The 24956-nt window shown below is 44.8% G+C and overlaps 1 protein-coding gene across 1 annotated transcript in view; it reads right to left on the bottom strand.

Annotated features, from left to right (window-relative positions):
* Positions 1-5788: 5788 nt before the first annotated feature.
* The window catches only part of PDK3 (pyruvate dehydrogenase kinase 3), a 69841-nt gene continuing 50673 nt past the window's right edge, over positions 5789-24956 (bottom strand). The window contains exons 7-13 of the mRNA XM_075538900.1: positions 16276-16352; positions 14920-15021; positions 14072-14182; positions 10035-10148; positions 8828-8967; positions 7286-7353; positions 5789-6485 (exon numbers count right to left, since the gene is read on the bottom strand). Of these exons, the coding sequence (XP_075395015.1) occupies positions 7329-7353; positions 8828-8967; positions 10035-10148; positions 14072-14182; positions 14920-15021; positions 16276-16352 (569 nt within the window). The 3' untranslated portion in view covers positions 5789-6485; positions 7286-7328. The remainder of the gene's footprint in view (positions 6486-7285; positions 7354-8827; positions 8968-10034; positions 10149-14071; positions 14183-14919; positions 15022-16275; positions 16353-24956) is intronic.

Genomic DNA, 24956 nt, shown 5'->3' with positions numbered 1-24956 from the left:
AAATTGAAAATAAAATCCAACCTTGGAGGAGGGAATGGTATTAGAGCCTAAGTTCTGAACACCTGGTTTGCAGAAGGCTGTGGATGACAGTGAAAGGCCAAAACCCATTCGTAGGGTCTGTCATTTGGATCAAGTCTCTGATGAACTCCTTCTGACTATGGACCAGGTGGGAGAAAGGCTTTGTGGTCAGGTCAAAATGTGACCCCTTTGCCACTCCATCTCCCTCTTGATCCAAGGTATAGTTGCTCCAGTTTTCAATATTCTCTTTGTGTTCAGGTTTTTCATTTTTCTTTTGTCATTGTTGGGCCATTGGAATTTGTTTTGATTCTGTATATTTTTCTATATATGAAATCGGGGATAGGCAAACCATACCAGAGACATAACCGGACTCAGATTCAAAGGGACATGGCAGGGGAGGCAGCAGGAAGTGAAGAGCTAAGGAGTGCAAGGAAGAACTGTCCAAGTCTCCATAGTGGTAATGATGGCACAACGTTGATGAATGTGTTTGAACTAATGGAACAGAGGACATGTGAATTGTACAAAATAAACTAATTTGTAAAGATTAAAAACCAGGTTGAGCGGAAAGTCAGAAAAGCAAGCATGTCACAGGGGCGCTCTCCAAAGAGCTCACATACTCAGCTGGCTGGTCCGGGAGCAGCCTTCTGGTAATGGGAACCCAGCGCTCACACTTCTCCCGGCAACTCTCATTCTGTGCGAGTTTGAAATATGCTGTTGCATTTAATGATTGATGGCTTCTGTTAATATTTCCGCCCCCCCTTTCTAAACAGAAGGTACTAACAAGCACTCATCAAGGCCAAAAGACCTGAGTGAACAGTTAGCTTTTTATCCAGAATAAACACAACTCCTACATCGATCATGTCATTCATGGTTCTTTCCTGCTGGCCATATTGGTTCCTTCTATTAACTATAATATAGATGATGGAAGGCGTTATCTTCAAAGTCAATGTTTAAGCACCTGGCCTTCTGGGAATGAGGGCAGAATGCCTGTTTACTTAACTGCTCCTGCGGCGCCCCCCCACAACAAACCAGACGGCCGCTAAAGCCCCACGCCTAGACCCCGGGCAGCAGGGGAGATCTGACAGATGCCAGGGAGCTGGGACTCATCAGAGAAGGGCTCTTCCATTTGCCAGGCATCTCGTCTCCAGGAGGTCGCTTAATGAGAGCTCCGGGGGACACTCCTGATGATTCTTACTGGGACAAATGGGGAGTGATGGCAGAAGCCGAGTGCGCTCTGGGTAGACGCATGTCCAGACACAAAGCACAAGGCGATGGGGGAAGGAGTGGGGCTGAAGCTGAGGAGACACTGGCTCAGAAGCCAACCACCCAGGTTCTGATTATCTGAAATCCAGGAGCACATAAGCATGGACCCACTACACTCCTGCTGAGGCCATGTCTGTGGAAATGGGGAAATTCTAGGCCGACCCGTCCCGCAGGAGGGTGCAGTTGGCTACAGGGCAAAGGCTCCTAGAGCATGCACGGAAGGCACTCAAAAGACAAGAGCCTAGGGAGGGCTTTGCTTTCCTCCTTATTTCTCCACATCCAAACAGCAGAGCGAGAAGCCCAAACTATCTCCACCATTACAATCCCCAAACATCTAGCCTGACAGTCCCAGGGCTCAGATGATCAGTCAAACTCGTCCCTCCCCAAGAGGGTTCATGGCACTCTTCTGGGACAGCCAGAGATAGGTCCATTCAAAGACCACCAAGCAGCAGCAAAAAGTGCAACTTAACAGTGAAACAGAGCATGTCCGCCACCAGAGAAGCAACAGAGCCACACACACTCTGGAAGATGGATTTCCCAAACCATGGAAATCACGAACTGGGCCAGCCTTCAACGAACTAAAATACGGAATCAAAGAGAATATACTGGGGTGGGGGAGAAGGTGACCAAGCTCAGGAAAGGAACAGAAATCAAAAAGAAGTCACAGTAGAGCTCTGGACTCAACCGGGTAGAAAACGGTGTCTGTGAAACTTGCGGGGAGAATCCTGACACGCAGCACGCAGAATGACGAGATGAACGTGATCGCAGACTAGGGAACCGTGCAGGGAAAACTCCAAACTCAATCCACCGAGGCGAGGATGGCTCATGGACGCCCTACAGGGCAGGGCAGAACTGCGCTGGAGTAGAAAGCCTGCTTTCTCCCCGGAGGAGACAGAAGAGAGCCATATACTGGTGGCCTCAGCGAGCAGAAGCAGCCAGTCCAAACTGTAGCAGGGCCCAACTGTCAGCATCGGCTGCTCACTAGGTGCCTGGAAAGCCAACAGGCAATTGTCAACCAGGAGACATACTCAAATGAAGTTCCTGTATTTTCAGGACAAAGAATCACAAGCATCCAAGCAAACAAGCAAGTCCCCTCCTGGGACCACCGCAGGGGAGGGACCTGAAAGCAATGATCTCCAAAGAACTGAGGGGGAAGAAAGGTGACCCAAGAAACTGATCACCAGCCAAGGCATTGTTTGTAAGGAACGGCAAGAGAAAGACATTTGTAAGTATGCAAAGCAAGCCGCACTGAAGCTGTAATAGACTCCACCAAAGGAGAAAAACATCAAGTCTCGGATGTGAAGTCTTTGCCTGGAAGGGCTGGCAGTGAGCACAGAATTCATTCAAACATAGAATTAAGTCTAAATAACTACAGTAATTACCTACAGCTACACTTTAAGTTGCCTGTCTTTCTAGGTAGAAGCTGCCAAATCCATTCAATTAGCTCCTCTTGCTAACTATGCCAAAATGAAAACATACAAAAGGAAACCTTTCCTGAATGGAATGATATTGCACGATACAAAAGTTTTGGTTTATCTATTACCCTTGAGGGCTGATATGCCCAAGAAATTCCTCGAGAGGTCATGCTCATGGTTGATTGTTGAGTGCACCAGCCTAGGAGGCGAAGACCTGACTACTCACGTAGACTTCATACAAACTACATAAAGACACACATACTTTGTTTCAGTCACACCTCCTTGACAATCCACTACACTGCTTTGGGACTCAGGGAAAATTAGGCTATCTGAATGGCTGGCCCACCCACCCAACAGTGTAAGGATCAGAAGGGCTGAGTGTGAAAAGTCTTCGCAACCTAAAACGCAGATCTATAAAACCACGTCGCTGCTGGATGGAAAGATTGTTAAGGAGCCCAAAGCAGACATGTCTGTTTCTATTACAACCTACACACACAGAAATCTGGCCATTTTCTTCCAGACAAAACCAGCAAATAGCCCGAAGGATGTGCCTGCATTGACATTCAGGTATCTTTCGCTCTTTCACTGCCATCAAGTCAATTCTGACTCACAGTGACCCTAGAGGACTGAGTAGAACTGCTCCTGTGGGTTTCCAAGACGGTAACTATAGAAACAGAAAGCCTCAAAAAGATTTAAAGACTAGCAGAACTTTGAGAATGTAAGAGGTTTCTGGAACTCTCCTTGTTGTTACATCAAGAGCAAAGTTACACACACACACACACACACTCTCTCTCTCTGGGTTTAATAGGATATTACTGTTGATTTCATTCCTTGAGATGGGCTGTCTACATATAGCCTGTTTAAAATTAAACAAACAAGGCCAGTACCTCTTTCCCCCTTTCCTTTCCTGGTGGCAAGTCAATCTGAGACCCGCCAGAGTCCTGGAGATATATCCACCACCATCCACAAGACTTTGCACCTGTTGGCCTGATATTCCTGCGTTCTGCATCATTGCTTGTGACTGTGTAAATCTGAAGAGGGACTTATGGACTAATACCAGACTTATGGACTTGAGTTGGACTGGGCTGGAATGTTTTCTTTTTTTTCCCCAGGTGTAATCTTTTTTAAAAATTATTAATTAATCTTTTTATTGGGGCTCATACAACTCATATCACAATCCATACATATATCAATTGAACAAAGCACCCTTATACATTCATTGCACTTGTCATTCTCAAAATTCGCCTTCCACTTGGGTTCCTGGAATCAACTCGGTTTCCTTTTTTTCCCCTCCCCTGGGATGTTTTCTTAATAAAGCTTATTTATATATTTAAAAAATTTAAACAAAATACCTCTTCGAAGTCCTTTCCCCTCACACCTAAATAGTTTGAGTGGCTTAAAGAGAAAATGTAAAATTGAAATGGGATTTGGAGTCTCTAGTGACAGACAATTCATCTCAAACAAACAAAGCAAATTTAAATGCAGAAAACAAACACAAACATAAGAGAAGCAATATTGTAACAGGAACAGATGGATATGCATAGGGAGAGTGTATTAAAGAAAAGCTACCAATTAAAGGATTAAAATGGTCTTTCATTTCAAGAAAGCACTGTAACGAAGGCACAGAATGGGACTTTCCCATGGTCAGCCTCTGCGTGGCAGCAGTGAGGGCAGTCATCAATGGCATTGTTTATTAATGAAATGACCACAGAACAAGACAAGGAGAAATACTTGAATGTGCTGACTCTCCACCTCTAGAGTGTATCAGACTCGAAGGTGGAAATGAGGATGTTTCAAAACTTAGGTCTAGTATGGAAGATACTAATATACTCTGCTGTGTATAAGGAAACGAGAATCTTTAAATGTAGAGGATCATACTTTGAGCATCACTGACAAGGTAATAGGGACCGGCCTCAACCCTGAGACCGGCCTTAGACTCCAAACAATGGCCGCCATAGGCCAGCTTGCCATCACAAAGCACACAGATATTTCGTTTACCTCACTGATTAGATATGAATTCCCTGCTGAGATGCTTCTAAAGATGGAAAACGCTGAAGGGAACTACCGTGAGGCGCAAGTGATGCAATGTTATGGAGGGAAATCCAATTCATTGCAACGGTGAGAAATGGTGTCAGCAACCCAGCTTGTCAAAGCACGTCTCTGAGGAAAACTCCCTCATTGCCGTAGCAGGGAAGGTTCCCGAGTCAGCATCGCCAACATGGCAGTTGGTTTTGGTGGTAGCCATGGAAGTAAACATTATCTTATGACTAAAGAATGAAATACCCAAGTTGCATTTTAAAAAATCAGTGGGACTTGGTATGTAAAAAAAAATGGAACACTCTTCTATGGACATTAATAAGAGGGGAGAAGGCAGGCTAGGTACCACATGAAAACCGATCATGAAGAGAAACCGTCCCTGGAGCTGGAGAACATGTGGACTCACAAGGACTGCCAGAGAGGGCCTATTTCAAAAGGGAACTATTAGGTGACTCATCTCGCCTCACTCCAAGTTCTCTGTCAATTTCCACTTCTGACTTTGAACCAAAAGGGGGATGATGAAAAACAGAATGAGTTGGTCATTGTAAAAACGTTTAAACCCAATGAAAATGAACATTATAAGATCCTAGAGCAATTTTCAAGGAGCCCCGGTGGCGTTATGGAATACAAGTTGGGTTGCTCATGGCAACAAAAGCAGTTCAAACCCACCAGCCACCATGTGGGAGAACGACAAAGCTTTCTGCTCTCTTAAAAAATATATAGCCTTGGAAATGCACGGGGGGCAGCTCTGCTCTGTCCCATTGGGTTGCTAAGAGTCAAACTGACTCGATGGAGGGAGTCTGGTTTGGGAGGGCCACTTTCCAAATGAGCTATAAGGAACTGTTTCACCAGGAAAGCATATCACAAAGGCTTTCTGATTCCTTCAACGTCTACAGAGGGAAAGGCATGACCAAGGCAGACGGCTCGATTGGCTCAACTACACCGACGCATCCAGTCTACTTCCCACCCTTCACCATACTTGCGATCGGTCAAGAAGGCAGTTTTTTTCACTTAAGATCTTTGGGACCAAGCAGTTAAGTGAAATAGTCCAAGACAACTTTTGGATCACTTTAATGAACAGAATCGAAGTATACAAATGGATTGTAAAATAATATCAAAGCATTGATGAGTAAGCTCTAACATACAAAGTAACCACGCTGCAACGTGAAAATATGATCAGATGGAGGAAGGCGAGAGTCTAAATCTGAGAGTGGAGGAGAAATGCATGTGAGGGAGGGAGGAAGGGAGGGAGGGAGGGCTCTAGGGCTGAATTATCAAGGCCCTGTCAGCTGATGGTCTTAACTTCCAGAGTCCCCAAGCCCTAGGGGACAGTGTGGGGCAGATAGAACACTTGGTCACAGAGCGCAACAGTAGGGATCTGCAGTGTCAGGACAGGAAGGAGCTCGGCTTCCTGGGGAGACTGTGACCCCTTGGCGCTATGGTAATGAGGTGGAGGGGTGAGGACATGAGAACTCTTGGGAAGGCTGTGTGTTCTGGTGAGCCAAGTGCCAATCACAACACAGCAAAGTATTACAAATGATTACTCGCAAATTGACAAATGACTAGTTCTTGCAGAAGAGCTGGAGTTGCTACAGGAAAGGCTCCGTGGAAAAGGTCCAGCTGGTATGGAGAAAACACACATTCAAGCACTGGCCTAACTATAGATCTGCGCCGAGCTGAAAACCATCTTTCTTCCAGAGACGACCAGAGCACTCAGTTCTCTAGAAAGTTCTATTAGTCTTGACCTTGTCCCTACAAAGAAATAACAGTGATATCCACAGTAAGTTGAGGAGTACAGACTTCTTAGTTTAACCAGAATTTACTCAGAGAATTTAATTATATGGGTACCTCAAAAACTCTGCCCGAGCACGCGATTCATTTCTATAGTTTATACAGAAAAAGACGATTTAACTACTTATACATACTCTACAACTGTTCTTTCCTCTCAGTTAAAAACCAGTTTAAAAATGGGAGGCCTGTGAATGGGTCTGAGGTTTCTTTTAGAGGTGATGCAATTCTATAATTAGATAGCAATGAAGTACACCACTCTGAAGAGACTAGGAACCACGAACTTGTACATTTTAAAAAGGGTGAGTTCCATGATATGTGAATTATATCCCAATCAAACGGTTCTTTTATTTCTATAGAGTACATTTTCTCACACATAACCATTTAGTGAATTTGTTATAGCTACTAAATATTTCCTTCAAATAGCCTCCAATTATTCTATTTGTAGAACTTGACACTTTTAATAGGCTGTGCATTTTAGCTATTAAAAAAATTGCTTTCTGCTACAGTGTGCTTATTGGATAACGTATTAGAAATTAAGATTTGCCCCTCATTACAGTAGCATACAACCACCTGTGAAACTTATCGATAAGAGTTTTTAAATTGTTTTTAAAACAAGGTTCAACTGAAGCAGTCTTTTTACAACATATAGAGACCTGATTATTTATAAAAACTGGTTCAGTGATACTCAAATTATTCTACTCATCAGAGCAAGAGTTAGAATGGGCTGGTCATGTGGATACCCAACATGCAACTTCACTTACACGCAGACTGAAAATGCAACTGAGGGAAACGGATCCAAGTGTTTCAAGATGACGTGGTTGAATCTTGGCTGGGAAGAGGGATAGGGGTTACTCACATAAACCAAACTTTTCTCATTTTCATCATTTGAGTGGGGTGGCTTATCTAGCAATGTTGTATAGATGGCATGCACGCGCGCACGCACACACAGTCATAGAAAAAAAAAACCCAACCCAGCTGTACCAATATCCTTTATCTCAATCATCAGAAAACAGCACTGTTACCAAATCGATTCAAAAGTGTAAACTACTATATAGGATACATGTACACATAGATACCATTGTATTGAATTATAGTAGGGATGTGAAGAAACAAAACTTGCAGACTTAAAAAAAAGAATCAAACCACACTCACTGCCCTCGAGTCGATCCTGTCTCCTAGTGACCCTGTAGGACAGGGTAGAACTGCCCCTATGAGTCTGAGACTGTCACTGTTTGTGGGAGTACAAAGTCCCTTCTTCCTCCCATAAGGAGACATAATATTCAATCACAATATATTAAAACACACGGCAATGCTAGAATAGAATCGAAAAGATCAGAATCGAATATACAGACCTGGAAAGGTAGAGATGGTCAAGTGAAATAAAATTAATCCATAAAAGTGTGAAATCTGGTCTCATTTTGGAGAAGAAAAAATGCTATGCCCTAAAGGATACTTTGCTATTTGCATATATTCAAATAACAAAGAAGTTAATGGTGGCAATCTCTGGATTGTGTAAATGCCAGCATTCTTCTTTTTCTTTTGGGCTTGTTTGTATCTTCTCATTATAATTTGCATATACTTTCACATTCATTAAGTTAGTTTTAATGAAACAAGTACAATCTTTTCTTTGCTCTTACAGTTGGAGCTTAAGGGTTGTCAGGAGAGGGTGGGGAGAGGGAAGGAAACCAAATACGGGACTGCTTTCCTTATTACGATGAGTTGGAATTGACTCGATGGCAGTGAGTTTTGGGCTTTTTGGTCTATTTTCTCCACTTCAATTCACACAATTTCTCTACACATTCTTCGGCAAATCCCAATGGATGGGGACAAGCCGAAGCCAAATCTTTGCTCACTGCTGCCCTTGGCTCGAAGCTGAGGGGGGGGTCTACAACAGGGGACTTTGTTGCTATTCACTATTCCAGCTACATTTTTTTAAACTCACAATTGTGGGGCTTACCAGGGAAGCTAAAATATTACTGATCAGAACCAGAGATGTTAAGGATATGGTTTCTTTGGTTCACAGAGCCTCTTCTGAGTCGTGCCAGCCAAACACCCTCAGTATCGTCCTTGGCCTCTCAGGCAAGTAGCCCTCTGGTCTCTGCTCAGTTCATAAATGCCCCCAAAGAGCACCCTACTGTACAAGCAGCTACCCAACTCTTGCCATCTCCTGTCCGGGGTGAAAAGTCGGCTCGAACGGTCACTTGGCAAACTGCAAAGAGGCAGCTGAAAAGTATCATCAGCTGGTTGGTGTCTTCTAGGGGAAAAACAGGGATTTGATAATGGAAACCAAAGTGAGAAATTACTGTTTAGCTTTGTATTTTGACGCATCCCTGGGCTCACTGCTAGGATTGCTCCAATCGTCAGCTTCAGGTGTGGTCTTATAATGGCGCCATGCTGACTTATTGAAAACCGGAAGTCTCTCAAACGATTCACTTGAAAGAGCCTAAGGGAAAAACAGAAACATACATCACAGGTCCACAGTATTGTTTTCCTCACGGGAACTGTTAACCCACATTTTACTATTTAGAAAGTTAAAAATTGCAACTCATAGCGACCCTCTAGGGAAGGGTAGAACTAAACTGCTCCTGTGAGCTGCTGACCCCGTGATTCTTGACTGCAGTAGAAAGCCTCGTTTTTCTGCCGAGGAGCTGGTTGCTGGTTTTGAACTGCTGACCTTGGGGTTCATAGCCCAACACATAATCATTATGCCAACAAGGCTTCTCATGCTTATATTACCTACTCAAAATATGCCAAATATGACGAGGCTTCAAAAAGTTCACAGAAAAATTACAATGCAAAGATAACGGAATTTTCCCACAAACTTTTTGCAACCGCCTTGCATTCTAGAGTTGAAAAATGAAAGCTTATCAGCACCAATGAATGAGAACAATTGTTGCCAGAGACCTTGGCTCTTAGATCAAGCTGTTCTATAACTGTATTATGATCACTGAACTTTCAGAACTTTGGGAAAACCAGCCACATTTTCAAAACAAAAGACTAAGGATGTTAGTGTCCTTTCCACTGAGAACTTTTAAGGGATACGCCAGTTTGAAAATCACAGTTGGCCATTATGGTTTTAAAATCTGTATTTTAATCATGTATTAAATACACATACATGCCACGCTTTTGCTCGGAGGATAAAATCAAGGAGAAACCTGGCCTGGTTTTCACATAAAATGCCAGTAAATCTGTGCTGACTGGGAGGTAAGATCTAGTGCTATTCTTGCTTAGTGCTTCGGATTTAGGAGCCTTAAGGAGCCCCAATGTCTTGATACCAGGGGTGAGGAAGTCGATGATACCAGCTCACATCGCAAGCCTCACCAAAGAGAAGCCGTTTCAGCCATCACATTAGGGGCTAATTAATAACATGCTTGACTACCTACAGCAAGCAAAGTTGTAAGTTGCTAATTGTGTACAGTCCATGAATGGAGGTGTAAATATCCGACTGGCCCGCGGCGGTAGCAAGGTTCCTCACCCCTGCCTTATAGCAACAGAAACAGAACATCGTACCTTCAGATAGATGACAGCGTCAGTGCCCACGCCCTCCATGGAATATAGTTTGAGATCTCCTTGGAAATATCTAGCGTACAGACGAGAGATTGGCAAGCCATAGCCAAATCCAGCCTAGGAAGAGAAGACAAAGCAGACAGAGTAAGAGGGGCACACATGCCAGCACGTCCCGGCAGAGAAGACGTAAATGAATTCTAGATCCCGATTTGAATCAAAGAAAGGACTGCGTCTACATATATGAGAGATATGCCAACTGATGGCCAACGCATCCTTAATTTTCACTCTGCACACACCTCCCCCAGTGCTCGGATGACACGAGGAATACTCCACATTCTGCTGGGGTCTTCGAGTTTTGTGTTGTTGCTTTTTCCAGTAGGCGAGATACGATCAGGCACCCAAACCCACGTCCTTTCCAAGGTGCACCGTCAGTGTTCCCTTGCTCTTGCCAGTGAAAATTCTATTTGCAGGCATTCACATCTACCAGCAATGAGTTGAAAACATTGGAAAGAAAACAACTTCCCCCAAAGCAATTTCCAATGGTTTGGGGAATATGGATTCTAGAATTGGCCTGCTAGGATCCAGGTGAGTGGTTTAAACCCACCAGCTGCTCTGAGGGCGAGAGATGAGGCTGTCTGCTCCTGTGAAGATGTACCAACCGTCTGGGAAATCCCATGGATGGAAGCTATGAGTTGGGATCGACTCTATGGCAGTGGGTCGTGTTTGGGGGGAAGGAGTGGTGGATATAGTTCAGAGACCAGGAAAACATTCTTGTACCCTCCTCTATCTTTAGAGAACTCTGTTAAGAACAGGTTGTTTTGAAAAACAAAACGGAGATATTGAGAACCACCACCAAAACTAATGCCAGGCATTTTCTGTGGAGAAGATACCACAGCTGCTGGCTTCTGAGCATGGTGACCTCTGACTGAATAGATGGTCAGGGTTTGGGAGTGAGGGCGGTGGGCTGAGCCAGGCTGGCACACACAGAGGAAAGGCTGTATGGCTCTGGGATCACACAGACCTAGTTCAAATGCATTTCCTGTGTGACTCGGAGCAGTTAACGCAACCTCTCTGTGGCATTTTTCTTACCTGAGAAGGCAATTAAATGCTCCCTTCTGAGACGTTTCACCGATTAAATGATATTCCTATAACAAGTGTAAACGTCTTAGCACAGTGCCCAAAACATGGTGAGAGAGTCGAGGGGAGCGTGGGAGGGAGGACAGTAGCCCCACAGGAAGAAAGCTGTGGCCTCCTGCAGCCGTAAAGATCACAACCTTGGCAGGATCAGGCCAGTTTCCTTTGTCCTTGTGCCAGCAACGGGTTTGGTTTGGTTTGGAACACAAACGATCAGGAAGCTGCCGTCAGCAGTTACTCGGAGCAGTATCTGCCATTTCCCAAGCTCTCCCCTTGACGCTTTCCACAGGGTCCAACCCAAAGGGCTGGCTGTGACCGAGAGCACTCTGTCACTTAAGGGCTTTTGTACCGGCTGTGAGTGGCTCGTAGCAAGACAAAGATAGTCACAGAAGTTACTGAGCGAACTGCGGGCAAGGAAATGGTCTGTTCCGTCTAGAAAGAGACCAGAGGACATGTGCCCCCGGCAGTCCTGCACGGCATGGAGCCAGCCCCATGTCTGACAGGAGGAGCCGAGAGGGCAGCAGTCCAGTGCTGTCATACTTTGAGGAAATAGGTCAACTTCCCAGAGGTTTGGGGAGCTAGGGTCCAGGAAGGCGGGTGGCCACTCATTCAGAAGGGCTTCCCCAGGGTCTGAGGATCTACAGAAGGAGCCCTGGTGGCACAGTGGGTTACGTGTTGGGCTTCTAACCATAGAGGTCAGGGTTCAAAGCCACCAGCTGGTCTGTGGGATAATGAGGAAGTCGTCTGCTCCTATAAAGATTGAGTCTCAGAAACCCTGCCCCGGGTTTCTTGGAGTCAGAACTGACATGATGGCAGGTGGTTTTGCCAGGGGGTGTTTTTTTGCAGGGTGAGGGTCAGCAGGAGTTAGCTAAGTGAACATTCCCAAAGAAAAAAATTAATGGATCTGTCAAGGTCAAACCTGTTGCTATAGATGCCAACTCCCAGAAGCAGAGGTTTCAGAGAATACATTGCTTGGTGAGATTACGTTTTCTAGTAATTGGTATCTACATGGCCATTTTCAAGCTCAAACAGACTACTAACAGGAAGAGACCCTAGTGGATGCATTCCTTCAAATGGAGACACTGCTTGGTATACTGGACAGAACATACTGAAAGAAAACCTCAGACTCACTATCCCCGGGTTGATGGCGACTCGGTATACAGCTACCATGACTTAGCCTGATGAAATCGGGCCAGATACTAACCGCTCTTTGGCCCCATTCCACCTCCTCCTCCAGGAGTCTAAAATGGGAGGCTGAATATGGTTTACAGCCCCTTAATTCAATGTGTTGGTTTCATGAAAGCACAACAGTAAAAAACCCCAACCAAACAGTATGGCGTAACAGTTCTCAGGATGCTATTTGACTAAAACTCAACTCACTGACGGCAAGTCGGTTCCAACTCACAGCGATCCTATAGGACAGGCTAGAACTGCACCATGGGGCCCCAAGACTGCAATTCCACAAGAGTAGAAAGCTTTGTCTCTCTTCTGCAGTGCAGTTTGTGGTTTCAAACTGTTGACCTTGGGGTTAAGCAGCCCACCTACAACTCGCCACACACTAGGGTTCCGCTAAGACCCAGACTAGACCGCCCATGTACTTATTAAACAAGAGGGGAAGGCGTTCGACCTGGTTGTACTGTCTTTATTTTCTTTTGATGTTTAAGTAGGTGCCAGAAGGTGGCCAGTACACTTGCCTTTAAAAATGGCATCTTTTGAGCATTTTATTGAATCCTATATAAATGCCTTCTTCTAGGTTTGTGACATGCTGAATTAACCAACTCTGGGTTTGCTCTGTATTCCGACAAATGAAATCAACCCTGCGCTGATATCAGGTAGGACATCAAAATGGAACTTAATTTATATCCTGCAAAGATGGTGCTGACTGATACATGTGCGGCTGTGTTTAATGACAAAGGGTTCAATGGTTGTTTGTCAATTAGAAACACTCAGCAGGGGAAGAGAGTACAGCCCTACAAGGCTCTACATGCTACCATGGTAACCAGAGGCTTTCCCTCCCCACTGGCAGGGAGGCTGAGGATGTTTTCTTGAGAAGGAAGGCCTCTGAGAATGCGGATACCATCCTCTATATCCCGTGCTCGTGTTATTTCATGGAGACTGTTGGATGTCTGTGTCACTGCACATTTAAAATCTGCCAACATAGTGGATGTTGGAAGGTCAAAGGCTGTGGGGGTGATGATGGCCTCGATCATGCGCTGGAGGCAAGTGGCCTCTGTCTCTGGTCTCCTCTACCTACTCTGGTCTGCTGGTCAACTTCTGGGAGCCCTGGTGACGTAGTGGTTGTGCACTGGGCTGTAATCCTCAAGGTCGGCAGTTTGAAACTACCAGCTGTTCTGTGGAAGAAAGCCAGGGCTTCCAATCCCATAAAGAGTCCCTGTTTCGGAAACCCACAGTGGCAGTTCTGAGTCAGCGTTGACTCGATGGCAGCAAGTTTGAGCTTATGTAACTTACAGGAGTCGCTGGATGGCACACCAAGGCACTGCTTTCCCAAAGGTCACAACCTTGAGCACCATATGCAGTTTCTCCTCTGACACACAGGGTCAACCGTGAATTGGAACTGCTGGCTTGTTTGTTGCACCAGCGCGTCCCCCCACTCCCTCGGGGAGTGCGAGGAGGTACCCAGCATGCTAGCTGCTGCTTTCCCCCTATCAGGTGGCTTTCTCTCTGGATTTCAGAGTGAGGCCCTCAGTTATGGTGCTTAGATACAAAATAGAGAAGAATTGCAGCCCAAAGGAGCCACAGGAAAATGTGGCAGAGGCCGGAGATGGCCCCTTGTCAACACCCAGGGAACAGTAATTTCAGCAAGGACAGCATGGCAACCTGGGCAGCTAGCCAGCCCTCTTGGTCAGTTATTGCTCTTCCCTGAAGCAGCAGTTTGCAGCGCTTACCAGAGGTGCAGCTCTCATAGGCTCCAGGCTAGGTCTGGGAGCGGTGGAGTACATATAGTTGAAAAGACGGTCTATTTTGCGAAGTGGAACACCACCTCCTTGGTCACTTATCTGCAATGTAGAAAATACTTCTGATAACTTGAAAGTCCATCTCTACTCTGTAGGAGACAATGAGTTCACCGAATAAAGCACACACCAGATCGCTCTAAAAACCTGCCAGGGCTCTGAACTCAAGGGCAATATGGCTCTTTTGCAAACCAGGTTAAACAAAGAGGCAGAGAGCACAGCCCAACGAGCTGGCGTTTGAAGTCTTGGCCTTTGTTCTCTGCACAGAGGTGTTCAAATGGAGTCCAAGGGGACACTGGCAGCTCAGTGGTTAAGTCTCCCCTTCCATCCAAGAGGCTCTTGGGCTCAATTCCAATGTTGCTCATGGCAGCCACCACCCACCTGTCAGCAGACACGCGCCACTATGATGCTGAGCATGTCTCAGCAGCACTTCCAGACTATGATGGACTAGGGAGAAAGGCCTAGTAATCATCTTCAGGAACACAGCCCATGAACTACGGATCGCACCATGTTCTGATTTGCAAGTGATCAGGGGGATGACACAACTGGGAAATGTTTTTCATTCCCTTGTACATGGGGTGGAGGCTGCAACCATGGCAGCTAACACCATGGCAACCTAACACTGAAAGTAAAATGAGGTCACAGAAGTCAAGGATCTAACACACTATTTTTAAATAGATGCCCATTTCCTCCCTGGTCTCCAATTTCTCAAGGCCTTCATCGCTAGTATTAAAGTACCTGATAATTACGTCATGAAGTATAGATGAAAAAAAAGCAGTTACCTTAATGGATAAGTCTTCTTTGCCCAGAGTCACAAGGGTCTTGACAGCGGGGTAGCCCTCTTTCCGGTCTTCGTGCAGTTCTACGGTTGCTCTCATTGAGTTCTACGATGAGAAGACCTTGGCTTTCAGCATAGCACGGATTCACACAAGGTTTAAGAAGACGCCAGCCTAAGTTTACTTAGCAGCAATAATTCTTTCATGGGGCACACATTACGTGTTTTTAGATGACATTTCTCCCCCTGTGGTGAAGGGCTTCGCTCAACATGTCTCATGAGTAAGGAAAAATTCCTGACACTTCATTTTCTTTGTCATCTATGTTGTAACCCCATCCACTATGCTAAACAATTCTCTCCCCCCACCTCTCTCTCTCTCACTTATTCTACTCTATACCCAAGAGGAGTGCTGTTTTTCTCACATGTAATGAGGCTGTAAGAAGCTGATTTTTGCACTTTAAATCCTATTTATCAGCCTGCATTTATAGAGCACCTTCCCTCTAAAGAAGGCAGAAAGACTGAAAAGATTTGTGCTTCCTGTAAAATTTAATCATTTGGCTGAAGGAAAAAAAAAGTCGATGGCATGTTATGATAAAAAAGAAACTCTGAAAAGGCCACAGCTGCTGAAGAAAAAGTTCACAATTCAATGCCCAGTGCCACCTTACAGTGTTACATCCGTAACATTATCATGTCTGGAAGCAAATCAGCATAACTGATTTTTCAGGTGCTCGATTGAGGGCTATCACGCAGTTCGGCTTCAACGCTTTGTGTGTGTAACGCTGCTACTGGGAATGCTGGTGACTCCTGGTTAACAAAAGCCCCAGCTTAAGCTGTGGAGCCTTAAGAGCCTCCTCTTTGGCCGTTGTGGTTCAGCTCTTCCGTATCTCTTGTCTCTGTCAGCTCGTCTGAATTGGTTCCCAAATGGCAAAAGTTGCCAGTCTCTCAGGACAGAAACCATCACTAATGCATCCAACATGTTTGATGCTCGGTAGCATAAATATGCATAAACATGTTTTTACTTTGATCTAGCTATCCACAATAAAGCCTCTGCCAGATTTGGAAAACTAAACGGCATCGTTAATCTCATAACTGAAGGAAAAATAGTATGGATTTTACATAAAATCACTGAAGCACAATTATGCCTCAAAATCAATATGTACTAATATTCACAAAAACTATACTGTACACAGCAATTTTTCATCTCACAGTGTATAAATTATAAAACCCACAGGACATCAGAAATAGAAATTTTAAAACGGTTATGCAAAACCTTTTTCTTATGCTAATTGAATGAATCCATTATGCCGTGAATCAAAGTAATTTAAAATGAAGCCTTCTTTCCATGTTTTTAAATTCCACTTACCTTGAACAACTCAAACAGCATGTGAAACAGATGCGAGGGCACATAGACGACCTGGATCGGCTTGTCTGGGGCTTTGGCTGAAACAGAGACAACACCATCGATGAATCAGGACCCGACCCAGAAGTTCAGAAGGACATTCCATTTCCCACCAGACGCTGTGCTAGAAGCAGATGGGCGGTCGGCTCCTATAACGACTGAGAGGCTTGGAACCTCTCGGAGCATTTCTACTCTGTCCTATAGGGTTGTTATAAATCAGAATCAACTCTCGGTGGAAAGTTGTTGTTTTTTTAATATAAAAAAGAATGCTACAAAATGCTAACTGAAATGTCTACCACTAATGGCAGGGCAAAGAAAAGGCCTATGCTTTGGAATCCAACCAACTTGTGTGGAAATTCCAGTTCCTTGACTTACCAGCTACATGACATTGGCGAGACACATTACTCAAGCTCTTTGAAACTCACGTTTCCTCCTGGGCAGAACTGCGATGATATCACCTATGCCATGATGTTCTGAGAATTACTGTACGTCATCCAAATGGCGCTCAATGGTCTCCAAGTTGTTGGGGAATACTGTTACCGACCCCAGTGGGACTCTTAGGAACTGTGAAACCACCGAAAAGAGGGGGCCCAGCTTCGAGGTGAATGATAAGATGTTAACATATGTTAAACAAGGCACACTACTGAGCAGAATATAAGGTTCACAGACAAAGCCCCGCAGACCTATGGTCCTTTCTTCTGGTCTCAGGGAGTCTCTGTGGAGTTGCAAACACTGAGCTCCCTGTCAAGAACTAAGAACAGCGTGGGGGTGCTGAGTAGGTACTCAGCAGTTTAGTCCTGCCTCCTCTTCATGTCACTTAAGAGATGGAAACGACATGAACTTTCTCAATCAGAATGCAGACATACCCACCTGTGTTATTATAATCTCAACTACTTCCTTTACTGAAATATTTTCACATTAATATAAAGGTATCCTGTTTGATACATAACTGTTCATAAAGCTTTTGAAATACATTATCCAAGTTAATCCTCACAGGAATACTGTGTAGTTCATGGGGGGGGGCATGATTATGAAGCCAGTGGCTAAAGTAACTAAATAGGCTTCATTTCTTTTTCTTTAAATTATGTGGGGATTTCCATTTCAGATCAGCATGGAAGAGCTGCTGAAACTGGACATCTGGACCAAGATCTTTTGGCTCTGAAGCCCAGGCCCTTAGCGGCTCAGTTCTTTTTAAAGTTATAAATAACAGACAGATGTCTGAATTGTTTTGAAAGGGGGAAAAAAAGTCGCTTCACCCTCTCCCACCCATACCCAATAAAGCATACACTTTACTATTGATGCTTTGGCTCTTCTGGTGGACAGTATTTAGATTTTGCTTTGTAACCTTGGCTCAACACTCAGTGCTCTGCCTAGAGGCTCTATCAAAAGGTTGAAAATCACTGTTAGTGTTGGTAATTTCTTAACTAGACAAAACATCGACCACAGCCCATTTGGTACCACGGTGTCCCGGGACGTTATGTTTCCTATCTTTGGAGTCTACTGACAGGAGTCACATGTCTCTTGAAACAGAATGTTCTAAGCCTTAAGGTGAAACAGTTTCTTCCTACACTCCTTCGACTGCTCGAAATGATGCTTTTAGGTTGCTTACTATTTGGACAGTGTCTTTCTTAAGACAGTTCTGAATTTTCCCTAGAGTTTTTTACCTGCCTCTCTGTAGGGGGATGAGATTAAAAAACAACAACAACAACAACAAAGAAAAACCACTGCCATCGAGTCGATCCTCTTCCTGGTGACCCTGTAGGGCAGAGAACTGCCCCTGCGTGTTTCTGAGATTGTCCTTCTTTACAGGGCAGAAAGTCTCATTTGTCTCCCGTAGAAAGCCCAACAAGTAACTCAGTAAGGGACCAGGATTCCTGCAGAGGACAAGTAGGGGCCCTGCAAAAGCGGCCCTGGAGAAGGCGCTCATGCTTGGTTAAGCAGGGCAACCAAAAAGCGGAAGACTCTCGGTAAGATGGAATGACAGTGTCCGTCACAATGGGCTCCGACATAAATAAGCACAACTGTGAGGACGGGGCAGGGCCAGATGGTGTTTTGTTCTGTTATTTCTAGAGAGGGCCCACTATGAGACAGAAGAGATGTGACAGCACCTAACAAACAACAATACAAAGTCTGCCCAAGTCCTGATCCCACCTCTAGGACCTGGGAGACTGATTTTGGAAATAGTCTCTTCAGAAACAGGTTAGTTAAGGCCCATTTCAGGGTGGGGCCCAAGACCGATGACTACTGTCCTTATGAGAAAGGAAAGGGAGTGACCCAGGACAAGGTCATGTACACACAGAGGCAGATATTGGAGTGGGTGGGCCACAAGGGAAGGATTGCTGGCTGGCATCAGAAGCTAGATGAGCAGCATGTAACAAATTCTGCCTTGGAACCTTCAGAAGGGCCAACCTTGCGGACACCTTCATTTCAGATTTCTGGCCTCCACAAGTCTGCACCACTTACTGTCAAGCCCCTTCCAACTCATGAGGGTCCTAGGGAAAAACCGAACTGCCCCAGACCTTGTCTGCAGCTATCATCTTTGGAGAGCAGATCCTCTGGGCTTTTCTCCTTGCACTTAATAGTCGAATGCTTAACAAGTGCACCACCAAGGTCCTTTAAACCACCTAGTTTTTAGTCATTTGAATGGTAGTCACAGAGAACCAATACAGCCCCCTTCGGGGTAACAGGGATAAAGACCCATACTTTCTTCACCGTATCACTACCATCGCCCAGCTTCTTACTCTACTGCATGGTATCCACTCCATTCTTCAAGGGTTTTCAACTGAAAATAGATAGCTTTCAAGGTGTGCTTGAGAGTCAACCTAAAAACAATTCAACTGAAGTTCTATAATGTTTTTCATACTATTTCATACAGCTACAGTTTATATACTGGCATGTCAGACAGGTGACCGCTCCTAGAAAGACACCTTTCTCAATCTTCCTTTGCTTGGGGTTTGGCTCTGTATAGAAGGTAGGTTGAAAATCAGTTTCCCTTTGAATTTAGGAAGGAGGTTTTCTGGCAGTAAACATAGCTGAAAAGTTTACTGCCAGTCAGGTAATTCATCGGTCCTGCTGCTGGCTCTCCCCAGGGCCGGCATACTTTGGTTGTGGTTTTTGTTTAAGAACAAAGAACCAGATTGATCCCTAGCAGCAGCTGGTATTTCATTGCTCTCTGGGGCTTTCCCCTGAATGGAAGGCTGACTGGGAGCTGGCTTTAGGATGAGCATGTAGTCTCTGACTGCAGGGTCTCTAAATGCTTAAATGAAGAGAGCTTGGCTTGGAGACCCAACCACTCACAGGAAAGTCCTAGTTCTTCCCTGGAACTCTCTCCAAGGGAGGACCTTCATGTTTGCCCAGGGATGATGTCTGTGGCTGGCCACAGACGAGCGCGCGCTCAGAGCCAAGGAGCTCTCAATGGTCCCTTCAGCCTTTTCCTAGGCCAGCTCACAAATGCCTCCTCAGCTAGTCATTTCAGCCCTTGCCACCTGGCAACTCAGCTCCCAGAGGCTTCCAGAAGCTTAACCTTTGACAAATCAGGTGCCATTTTCTGTTGCAGCCCTTGCCCCCCTCCTTTTGTGATTTCCTGTGCTGGGTAATCAGAATCCCCTCTGGTTAGCCTCTCTCAGGAGTGGGGATCCACTGATGAGCGCCCCATGCCATCCCTCCTTTTCCTCAGGCAGTTTTCGCTGGACTCCTTTCCTGCTATTTTAATGGGCCTGAGGACAAGCTAAGTGCTTAGTCTCTCTTGGACCCACCTTTTGAGTACAATTTGTTTCACTCTGCATTTCAGGGAAAACCCAATCTTAGAATACCTTTTAACATTCCCCAGCCCCAGCCCCCGAATCAACATTTGCTAGAAGCCAGCTGAAGGCTTGCTCAATTACTTGCACTTTTCTTTGGGAACATTCGAATTTAGATTTCTGTCATTCCTTTTAAGACCATCTTAAAGGTTTTTGTCCAGACCCTTCCCTAATCCTGGGCCCAGTGGATGTTGGTTAACTTTCTTTCTAAGCTAGACACAAATGGAATGTGAATGTGAAAAATATAGTCCAGGTTTTTGTGCTTACTGATGCACTAATAGTCTCTACTCTGCACAGCCATTGCTCCAAATATCATTAGTTGAAACAACATTTAACAAACACCCACAGAATCCAGCACAGTATAAAAGAAATTTTGTTTTCATGTAGTTGAAAGCAAAACAGAAAACATTTAGGAGAAAAAGTAGCTGGGCACTTAAACACGGCAAATCAATTCCCAAAGGCTTTTAAGAGACCGTATTTTGCGCAACTCAAAATCCAGCATTTAATGGCTATATTAATAGTTATTTAATCTATCTGGGACTCAGCAATGCATTTCTAAAATGAGCATGCACAGATCCCACTGGGGTAATAGGATTAAATGAGAAAATTTAATAAATTGGATAAAACTAGTTTACACAAAACCTGCCACATAATAAGCACTCAATATTCTTAATTTCAATACTGTAACAGAGCTACCATTAGTGGCAGGAGCCTTGGTGGCACAATGGTTAAGTGCTTAGCTTCTGACCAAAAGGCTGGTGGTCTGAACCCACTCGGGCAGGCAAAAGGCCTGGCCCCCTGCCTCCATAAGGATTCCCTGTTGCCACTGCATCAAGTTCACTTCCAACTCCTAGCCAGCCTCCAGGGAAGACTCGAACTGCTCCAGATAGGGTTCCTAAGACTGCCATCTGCAACATCTTTTCCCCATGGAGCACCTGGGGAAGTGGAACTGCCAACTTTTCACTCAGCAGCCAAATGGGTAACTGTTTTGCATCAAGAGGGCTCCTTCCCATAAAGATCTCAGTCTAGGAAATCTGACGAGGCAGTTCTACTTGGTCCCGTGGGGTCACTCTGCGTCAACCAAATGGCACCCCCCCCACCATGGCCAGTAATGGCCTTTGCATTGCTGTCTGGAACCACTTGACTCAAAGTACCCATCCAAGTATTCATTGTGGGGAAATTAAAGGTCAAAGATTCCAGGACAAACATCTATCTTCTCTAGGAACCCATATACCAAAAGAAAACAGAAAGATCCAACTCACTGCTGTCGTCAATTCTGACTCATAAGGACCCTATAGGGCAGGGTAGAACTCTCCCTGTAGGTTTCTAAGCCCAGAACTCTTGATGGGAGCACTTGGTGGTTTTGAACCATCCAACTCATAACCACTATGCCACTAGGGCTCCTCATAATAAAATAGACATGGTATGAATGACAACATGTGGGGTTTTCCAGCATACCCACAGCTATGAACCATCTCTTAACAGGAAAGACTTATATAGCCATAGCGAAGACTGCAAGAGGCACCCGTGAGTGTAGCAGCTCTGAAACCTGACAAAGCAAATTTGCTTATTTGTAAAGTGTTACGGAATAGGATAATCCAAGAAATTTACTATAGCTTGTAGCCAGCATTCAGACTTCTAGTGAAGTATATTCTACATAATCCTAGTGACTGCTCTCTCAAGGGTCTAGATTGGGAAAGAAAACAAGAGAGAGAGAGAGAGAGAGAGAGAGAGAGAGAGAGAGAGAGAGAGAGAGAGAGAGAGAGAGAGAGAGAGAGAGAGAGAGAGAGAGAGAAAACCTCTGGGGGGAAAAACATTGTTTGTCAAGTGACTGGAACTTAGATTCACAGGCAATAACAAAGTAGTCCTTTGTATTGTTGGCAGCCTTACGGACTGCGAAGTCCACAGCAACAAATGGTACCATTAGATCTGACAACTATTAAAAGACACCTCATGTGTCATAGAACCTTCTGAAAGGAGACGCTATGCCAGGTGAGCCTGGCCCTGAAAAGGAATCCATGTGGAACCTGGATAGGACTCCCATGGAGTCAGCTGTTGTTAAGGTGGGAAAACCTCACACTCTCTTGTTATAAAGAAAGCAGCAGCATCTTTGAGGGGGCTTCAAAAGATGTGTGGAAGAGTAGCGTTAAGGGATAATGGAATTTCCCCACACACTTCTGAAAGCCCTCTCATACTTAAAGGTGTTCAGCCTATATCTGAGTGTGGAACTTGCTAGATCTGATGCACATTCCTGAAACCATCTCACAAAGAACGCTGGTATTCAAGAAATCACAAATGTAACTTTGACTGATTAAAACCAACATTCATTTAGCTTAGTAATAGTAAAGCGACTTATGGAGTCAGTCATGGGACACGGTACTTAGGCTGCCGTTAAAGCCAACCCATAATGTGTTACTGTTCGTGACTGTAACTCCCACTACTTGACAAATACAGGTGGTGCAGTGGATATACTGGAGGTCACTGGATAAAACGTCAGCAGTCCGAACCCACCAGCTATTCCCTAGGAGAAACATGAAGCTTTCTGCTCCCATAACAATGTATAGCCTCAGAACTGCAGATAGGGTCACGATGAACGGAAATCTAATCCAACTTCCTCAACAGTTGTAGGTTTTAGTTGGCACAGGAAACAGAAGTCTAGGTCATTGGGTCAGTTCTTTTTTTTTAAAATACATTTTATTAGGGGCTCATACAACTCTTATCACAATCCATACATATACATACATCAATTGTATAAAGCACATCTGTACATTCTCTGCCCTAATCATTTTCAAAGCATTTGATCTCCACTTAAGCCCTTTGCATCAGGTCCTCTTTTTTTCCCCTCCCTCCCCGCTCCCCACTCCCTCATGAGCCCTTGATAATTTGTAGATTATTATTTTGTCATATCTTGCCCTATCTGGCGTCTCCCTTCACCCCCTTCTCTGTTGTCCGTCCCCCAGGGAGGAGGTCACATGTAGATCCTTGCAATCAGTTCCCCCTTTCCAAATCACTTACCCTCTATCTCCCAGCATCACCCCTCACCCCCTGGTCCTGAAGGTATCGTCCACCCTGGATTCCCTGTGCCTCTAGCTCCCATATGCACCAGTGTACAACCTCTGCCCTATCCAGTCATGCAAGGTAGAATTCGGATCATGGTAGAGTTGGCGGAGGAAGCATCCAGGATCTGGGGGAAAGCTGTATTCTTCATCGGTGCTACATTGCACCCTGACTGACTCATCTCCTCCCCTAGACCCCTCTGTAAGGGGGTCTCTAGTGGCCGACAAATGGGCTTTGGGTTTCTACTCTGCACTTCCCCCTTCATTCACTATGGTAAGATTTTTTTTGATGATGCCTTATCATTGGGTCAGTTCTTAAAATGCATTTAATCAAGAACAGAAGACTTTCAAAGCAGCTGTGACTTTGCACCTTCTAGCAGAAGGTACGTCTGCTGCACAAGAACCCTTTAAAGTGTTGAAAAGCAAGGATGTGCCCTTGAGGATGACAGAGTATGTCTAACTCAAGCATGGCACTTTCAATCGCCTCCCATGCATGGGAAATTAGATACCGAATAAGGAGGACCAAAGAAAAATCAATGCGTTTGAACTATGGCGCTGGCAAAGAAGGTTGAAAATAGCAATGGACCCTCAAAAGAACCAGCAAGTCTGTGTTGGAAGAAGTGCCAGCCAGAATGGCCCTTTTGAGGCAAGCATGGCAAGACCAGTCCCTGCAGAAGGCCATCATGCTTGGTAGAGGCAGCGAGAAAGAAATGAAGCGACACAGTGACTGCAACAATGGGCTCAAGCAATGTCCATTCTGTTGTACAGAGGGTCGCTATCTGTTAGAACTGACTCAAGAGCACCTAACAGCAGGCAATGGGCATTAATAGAGGTCTAAATACAGGCTTGCACATATGTAAATATATGTATATATAATGATGGGGAAATAGAGCTGTGTACATATATTTATAGGTTTAGTATTAAAGTAGTAGATGCATGTTGGGTCTCTACTGAAGTACTTCCTCAATGCAAGAACACGTTATTCTATTAAACCGGCATTCCATGAAGCTCATCTTCCTGACACAATCACAGAAGACAAAGCAGGTGCATAAGCAAATGTGGTGAAGAAAGCTGATGGTGCCCAGCTATCAAGAGATATAGTGTCTTGGGTCTTAAAGGCTTGAAGGTAAACAAGCGGTCATCTAGCTGAGAAGCAACAAAGCCCACATGGAAGAAGCACACTAGCCTGTGTGCTCACGAAGTGTCCATGGGATCAGGTATCAGGCATCACCAGAACAAAAAATCGCATCATTGTAAATGAGGAGTGTGGAGTACAGACCCAAGGCCCATCTGTAGACAACTCGGCATCCCCTTACAGAAGTGTCTCGGGGAGGAGATGAGTCAGTCAGGGTGCAGTATAGCAAAGATGAAACATACAACTTTCCTCTACTTCTTTAATGCTTCCTCTCCCCCTATCATGACCCCAATTCTACCTTACAAGTCTGACTAGAGCAGAGGATGTACACTGGTACAGATACGAACTGGAAACACAGGGAATCCAGGACAGATGAACCCCTCAGAACCAGTTGATGATGACAAAGAATGTATAAATGTGCTTGACACAATGGATGTATGTATGGATTGTGGTAAGAGTTGTATGGGCCCCCAATAAAATGATTTTAAAAAGAAAAAAAAAGAACATAGGGACAATTGCCTTTCAACAGTACACTGCATGAAGTGTTTTAACATCTTGATTTCATTCTAAGAGAAAGAGATTTGGTGCATTTGGGGGGAGGGAATCCTTCACTGGAAATACTCGTACCCTAAACTGTATCATCTTTAAACACAT

The sequence above is a fragment of the Tenrec ecaudatus genome, chromosome X, assembly GCF_050624435.1.
Source record: "Tenrec ecaudatus isolate mTenEca1 chromosome X, mTenEca1.hap1, whole genome shotgun sequence".
NCBI lineage: Eukaryota > Metazoa > Chordata > Mammalia > Afrosoricida > Tenrecidae > Tenrec > Tenrec ecaudatus.
Note: the sequence above shows the minus strand (reverse complement) of the source record. Positions and strands in the feature narration are given on the sequence as shown.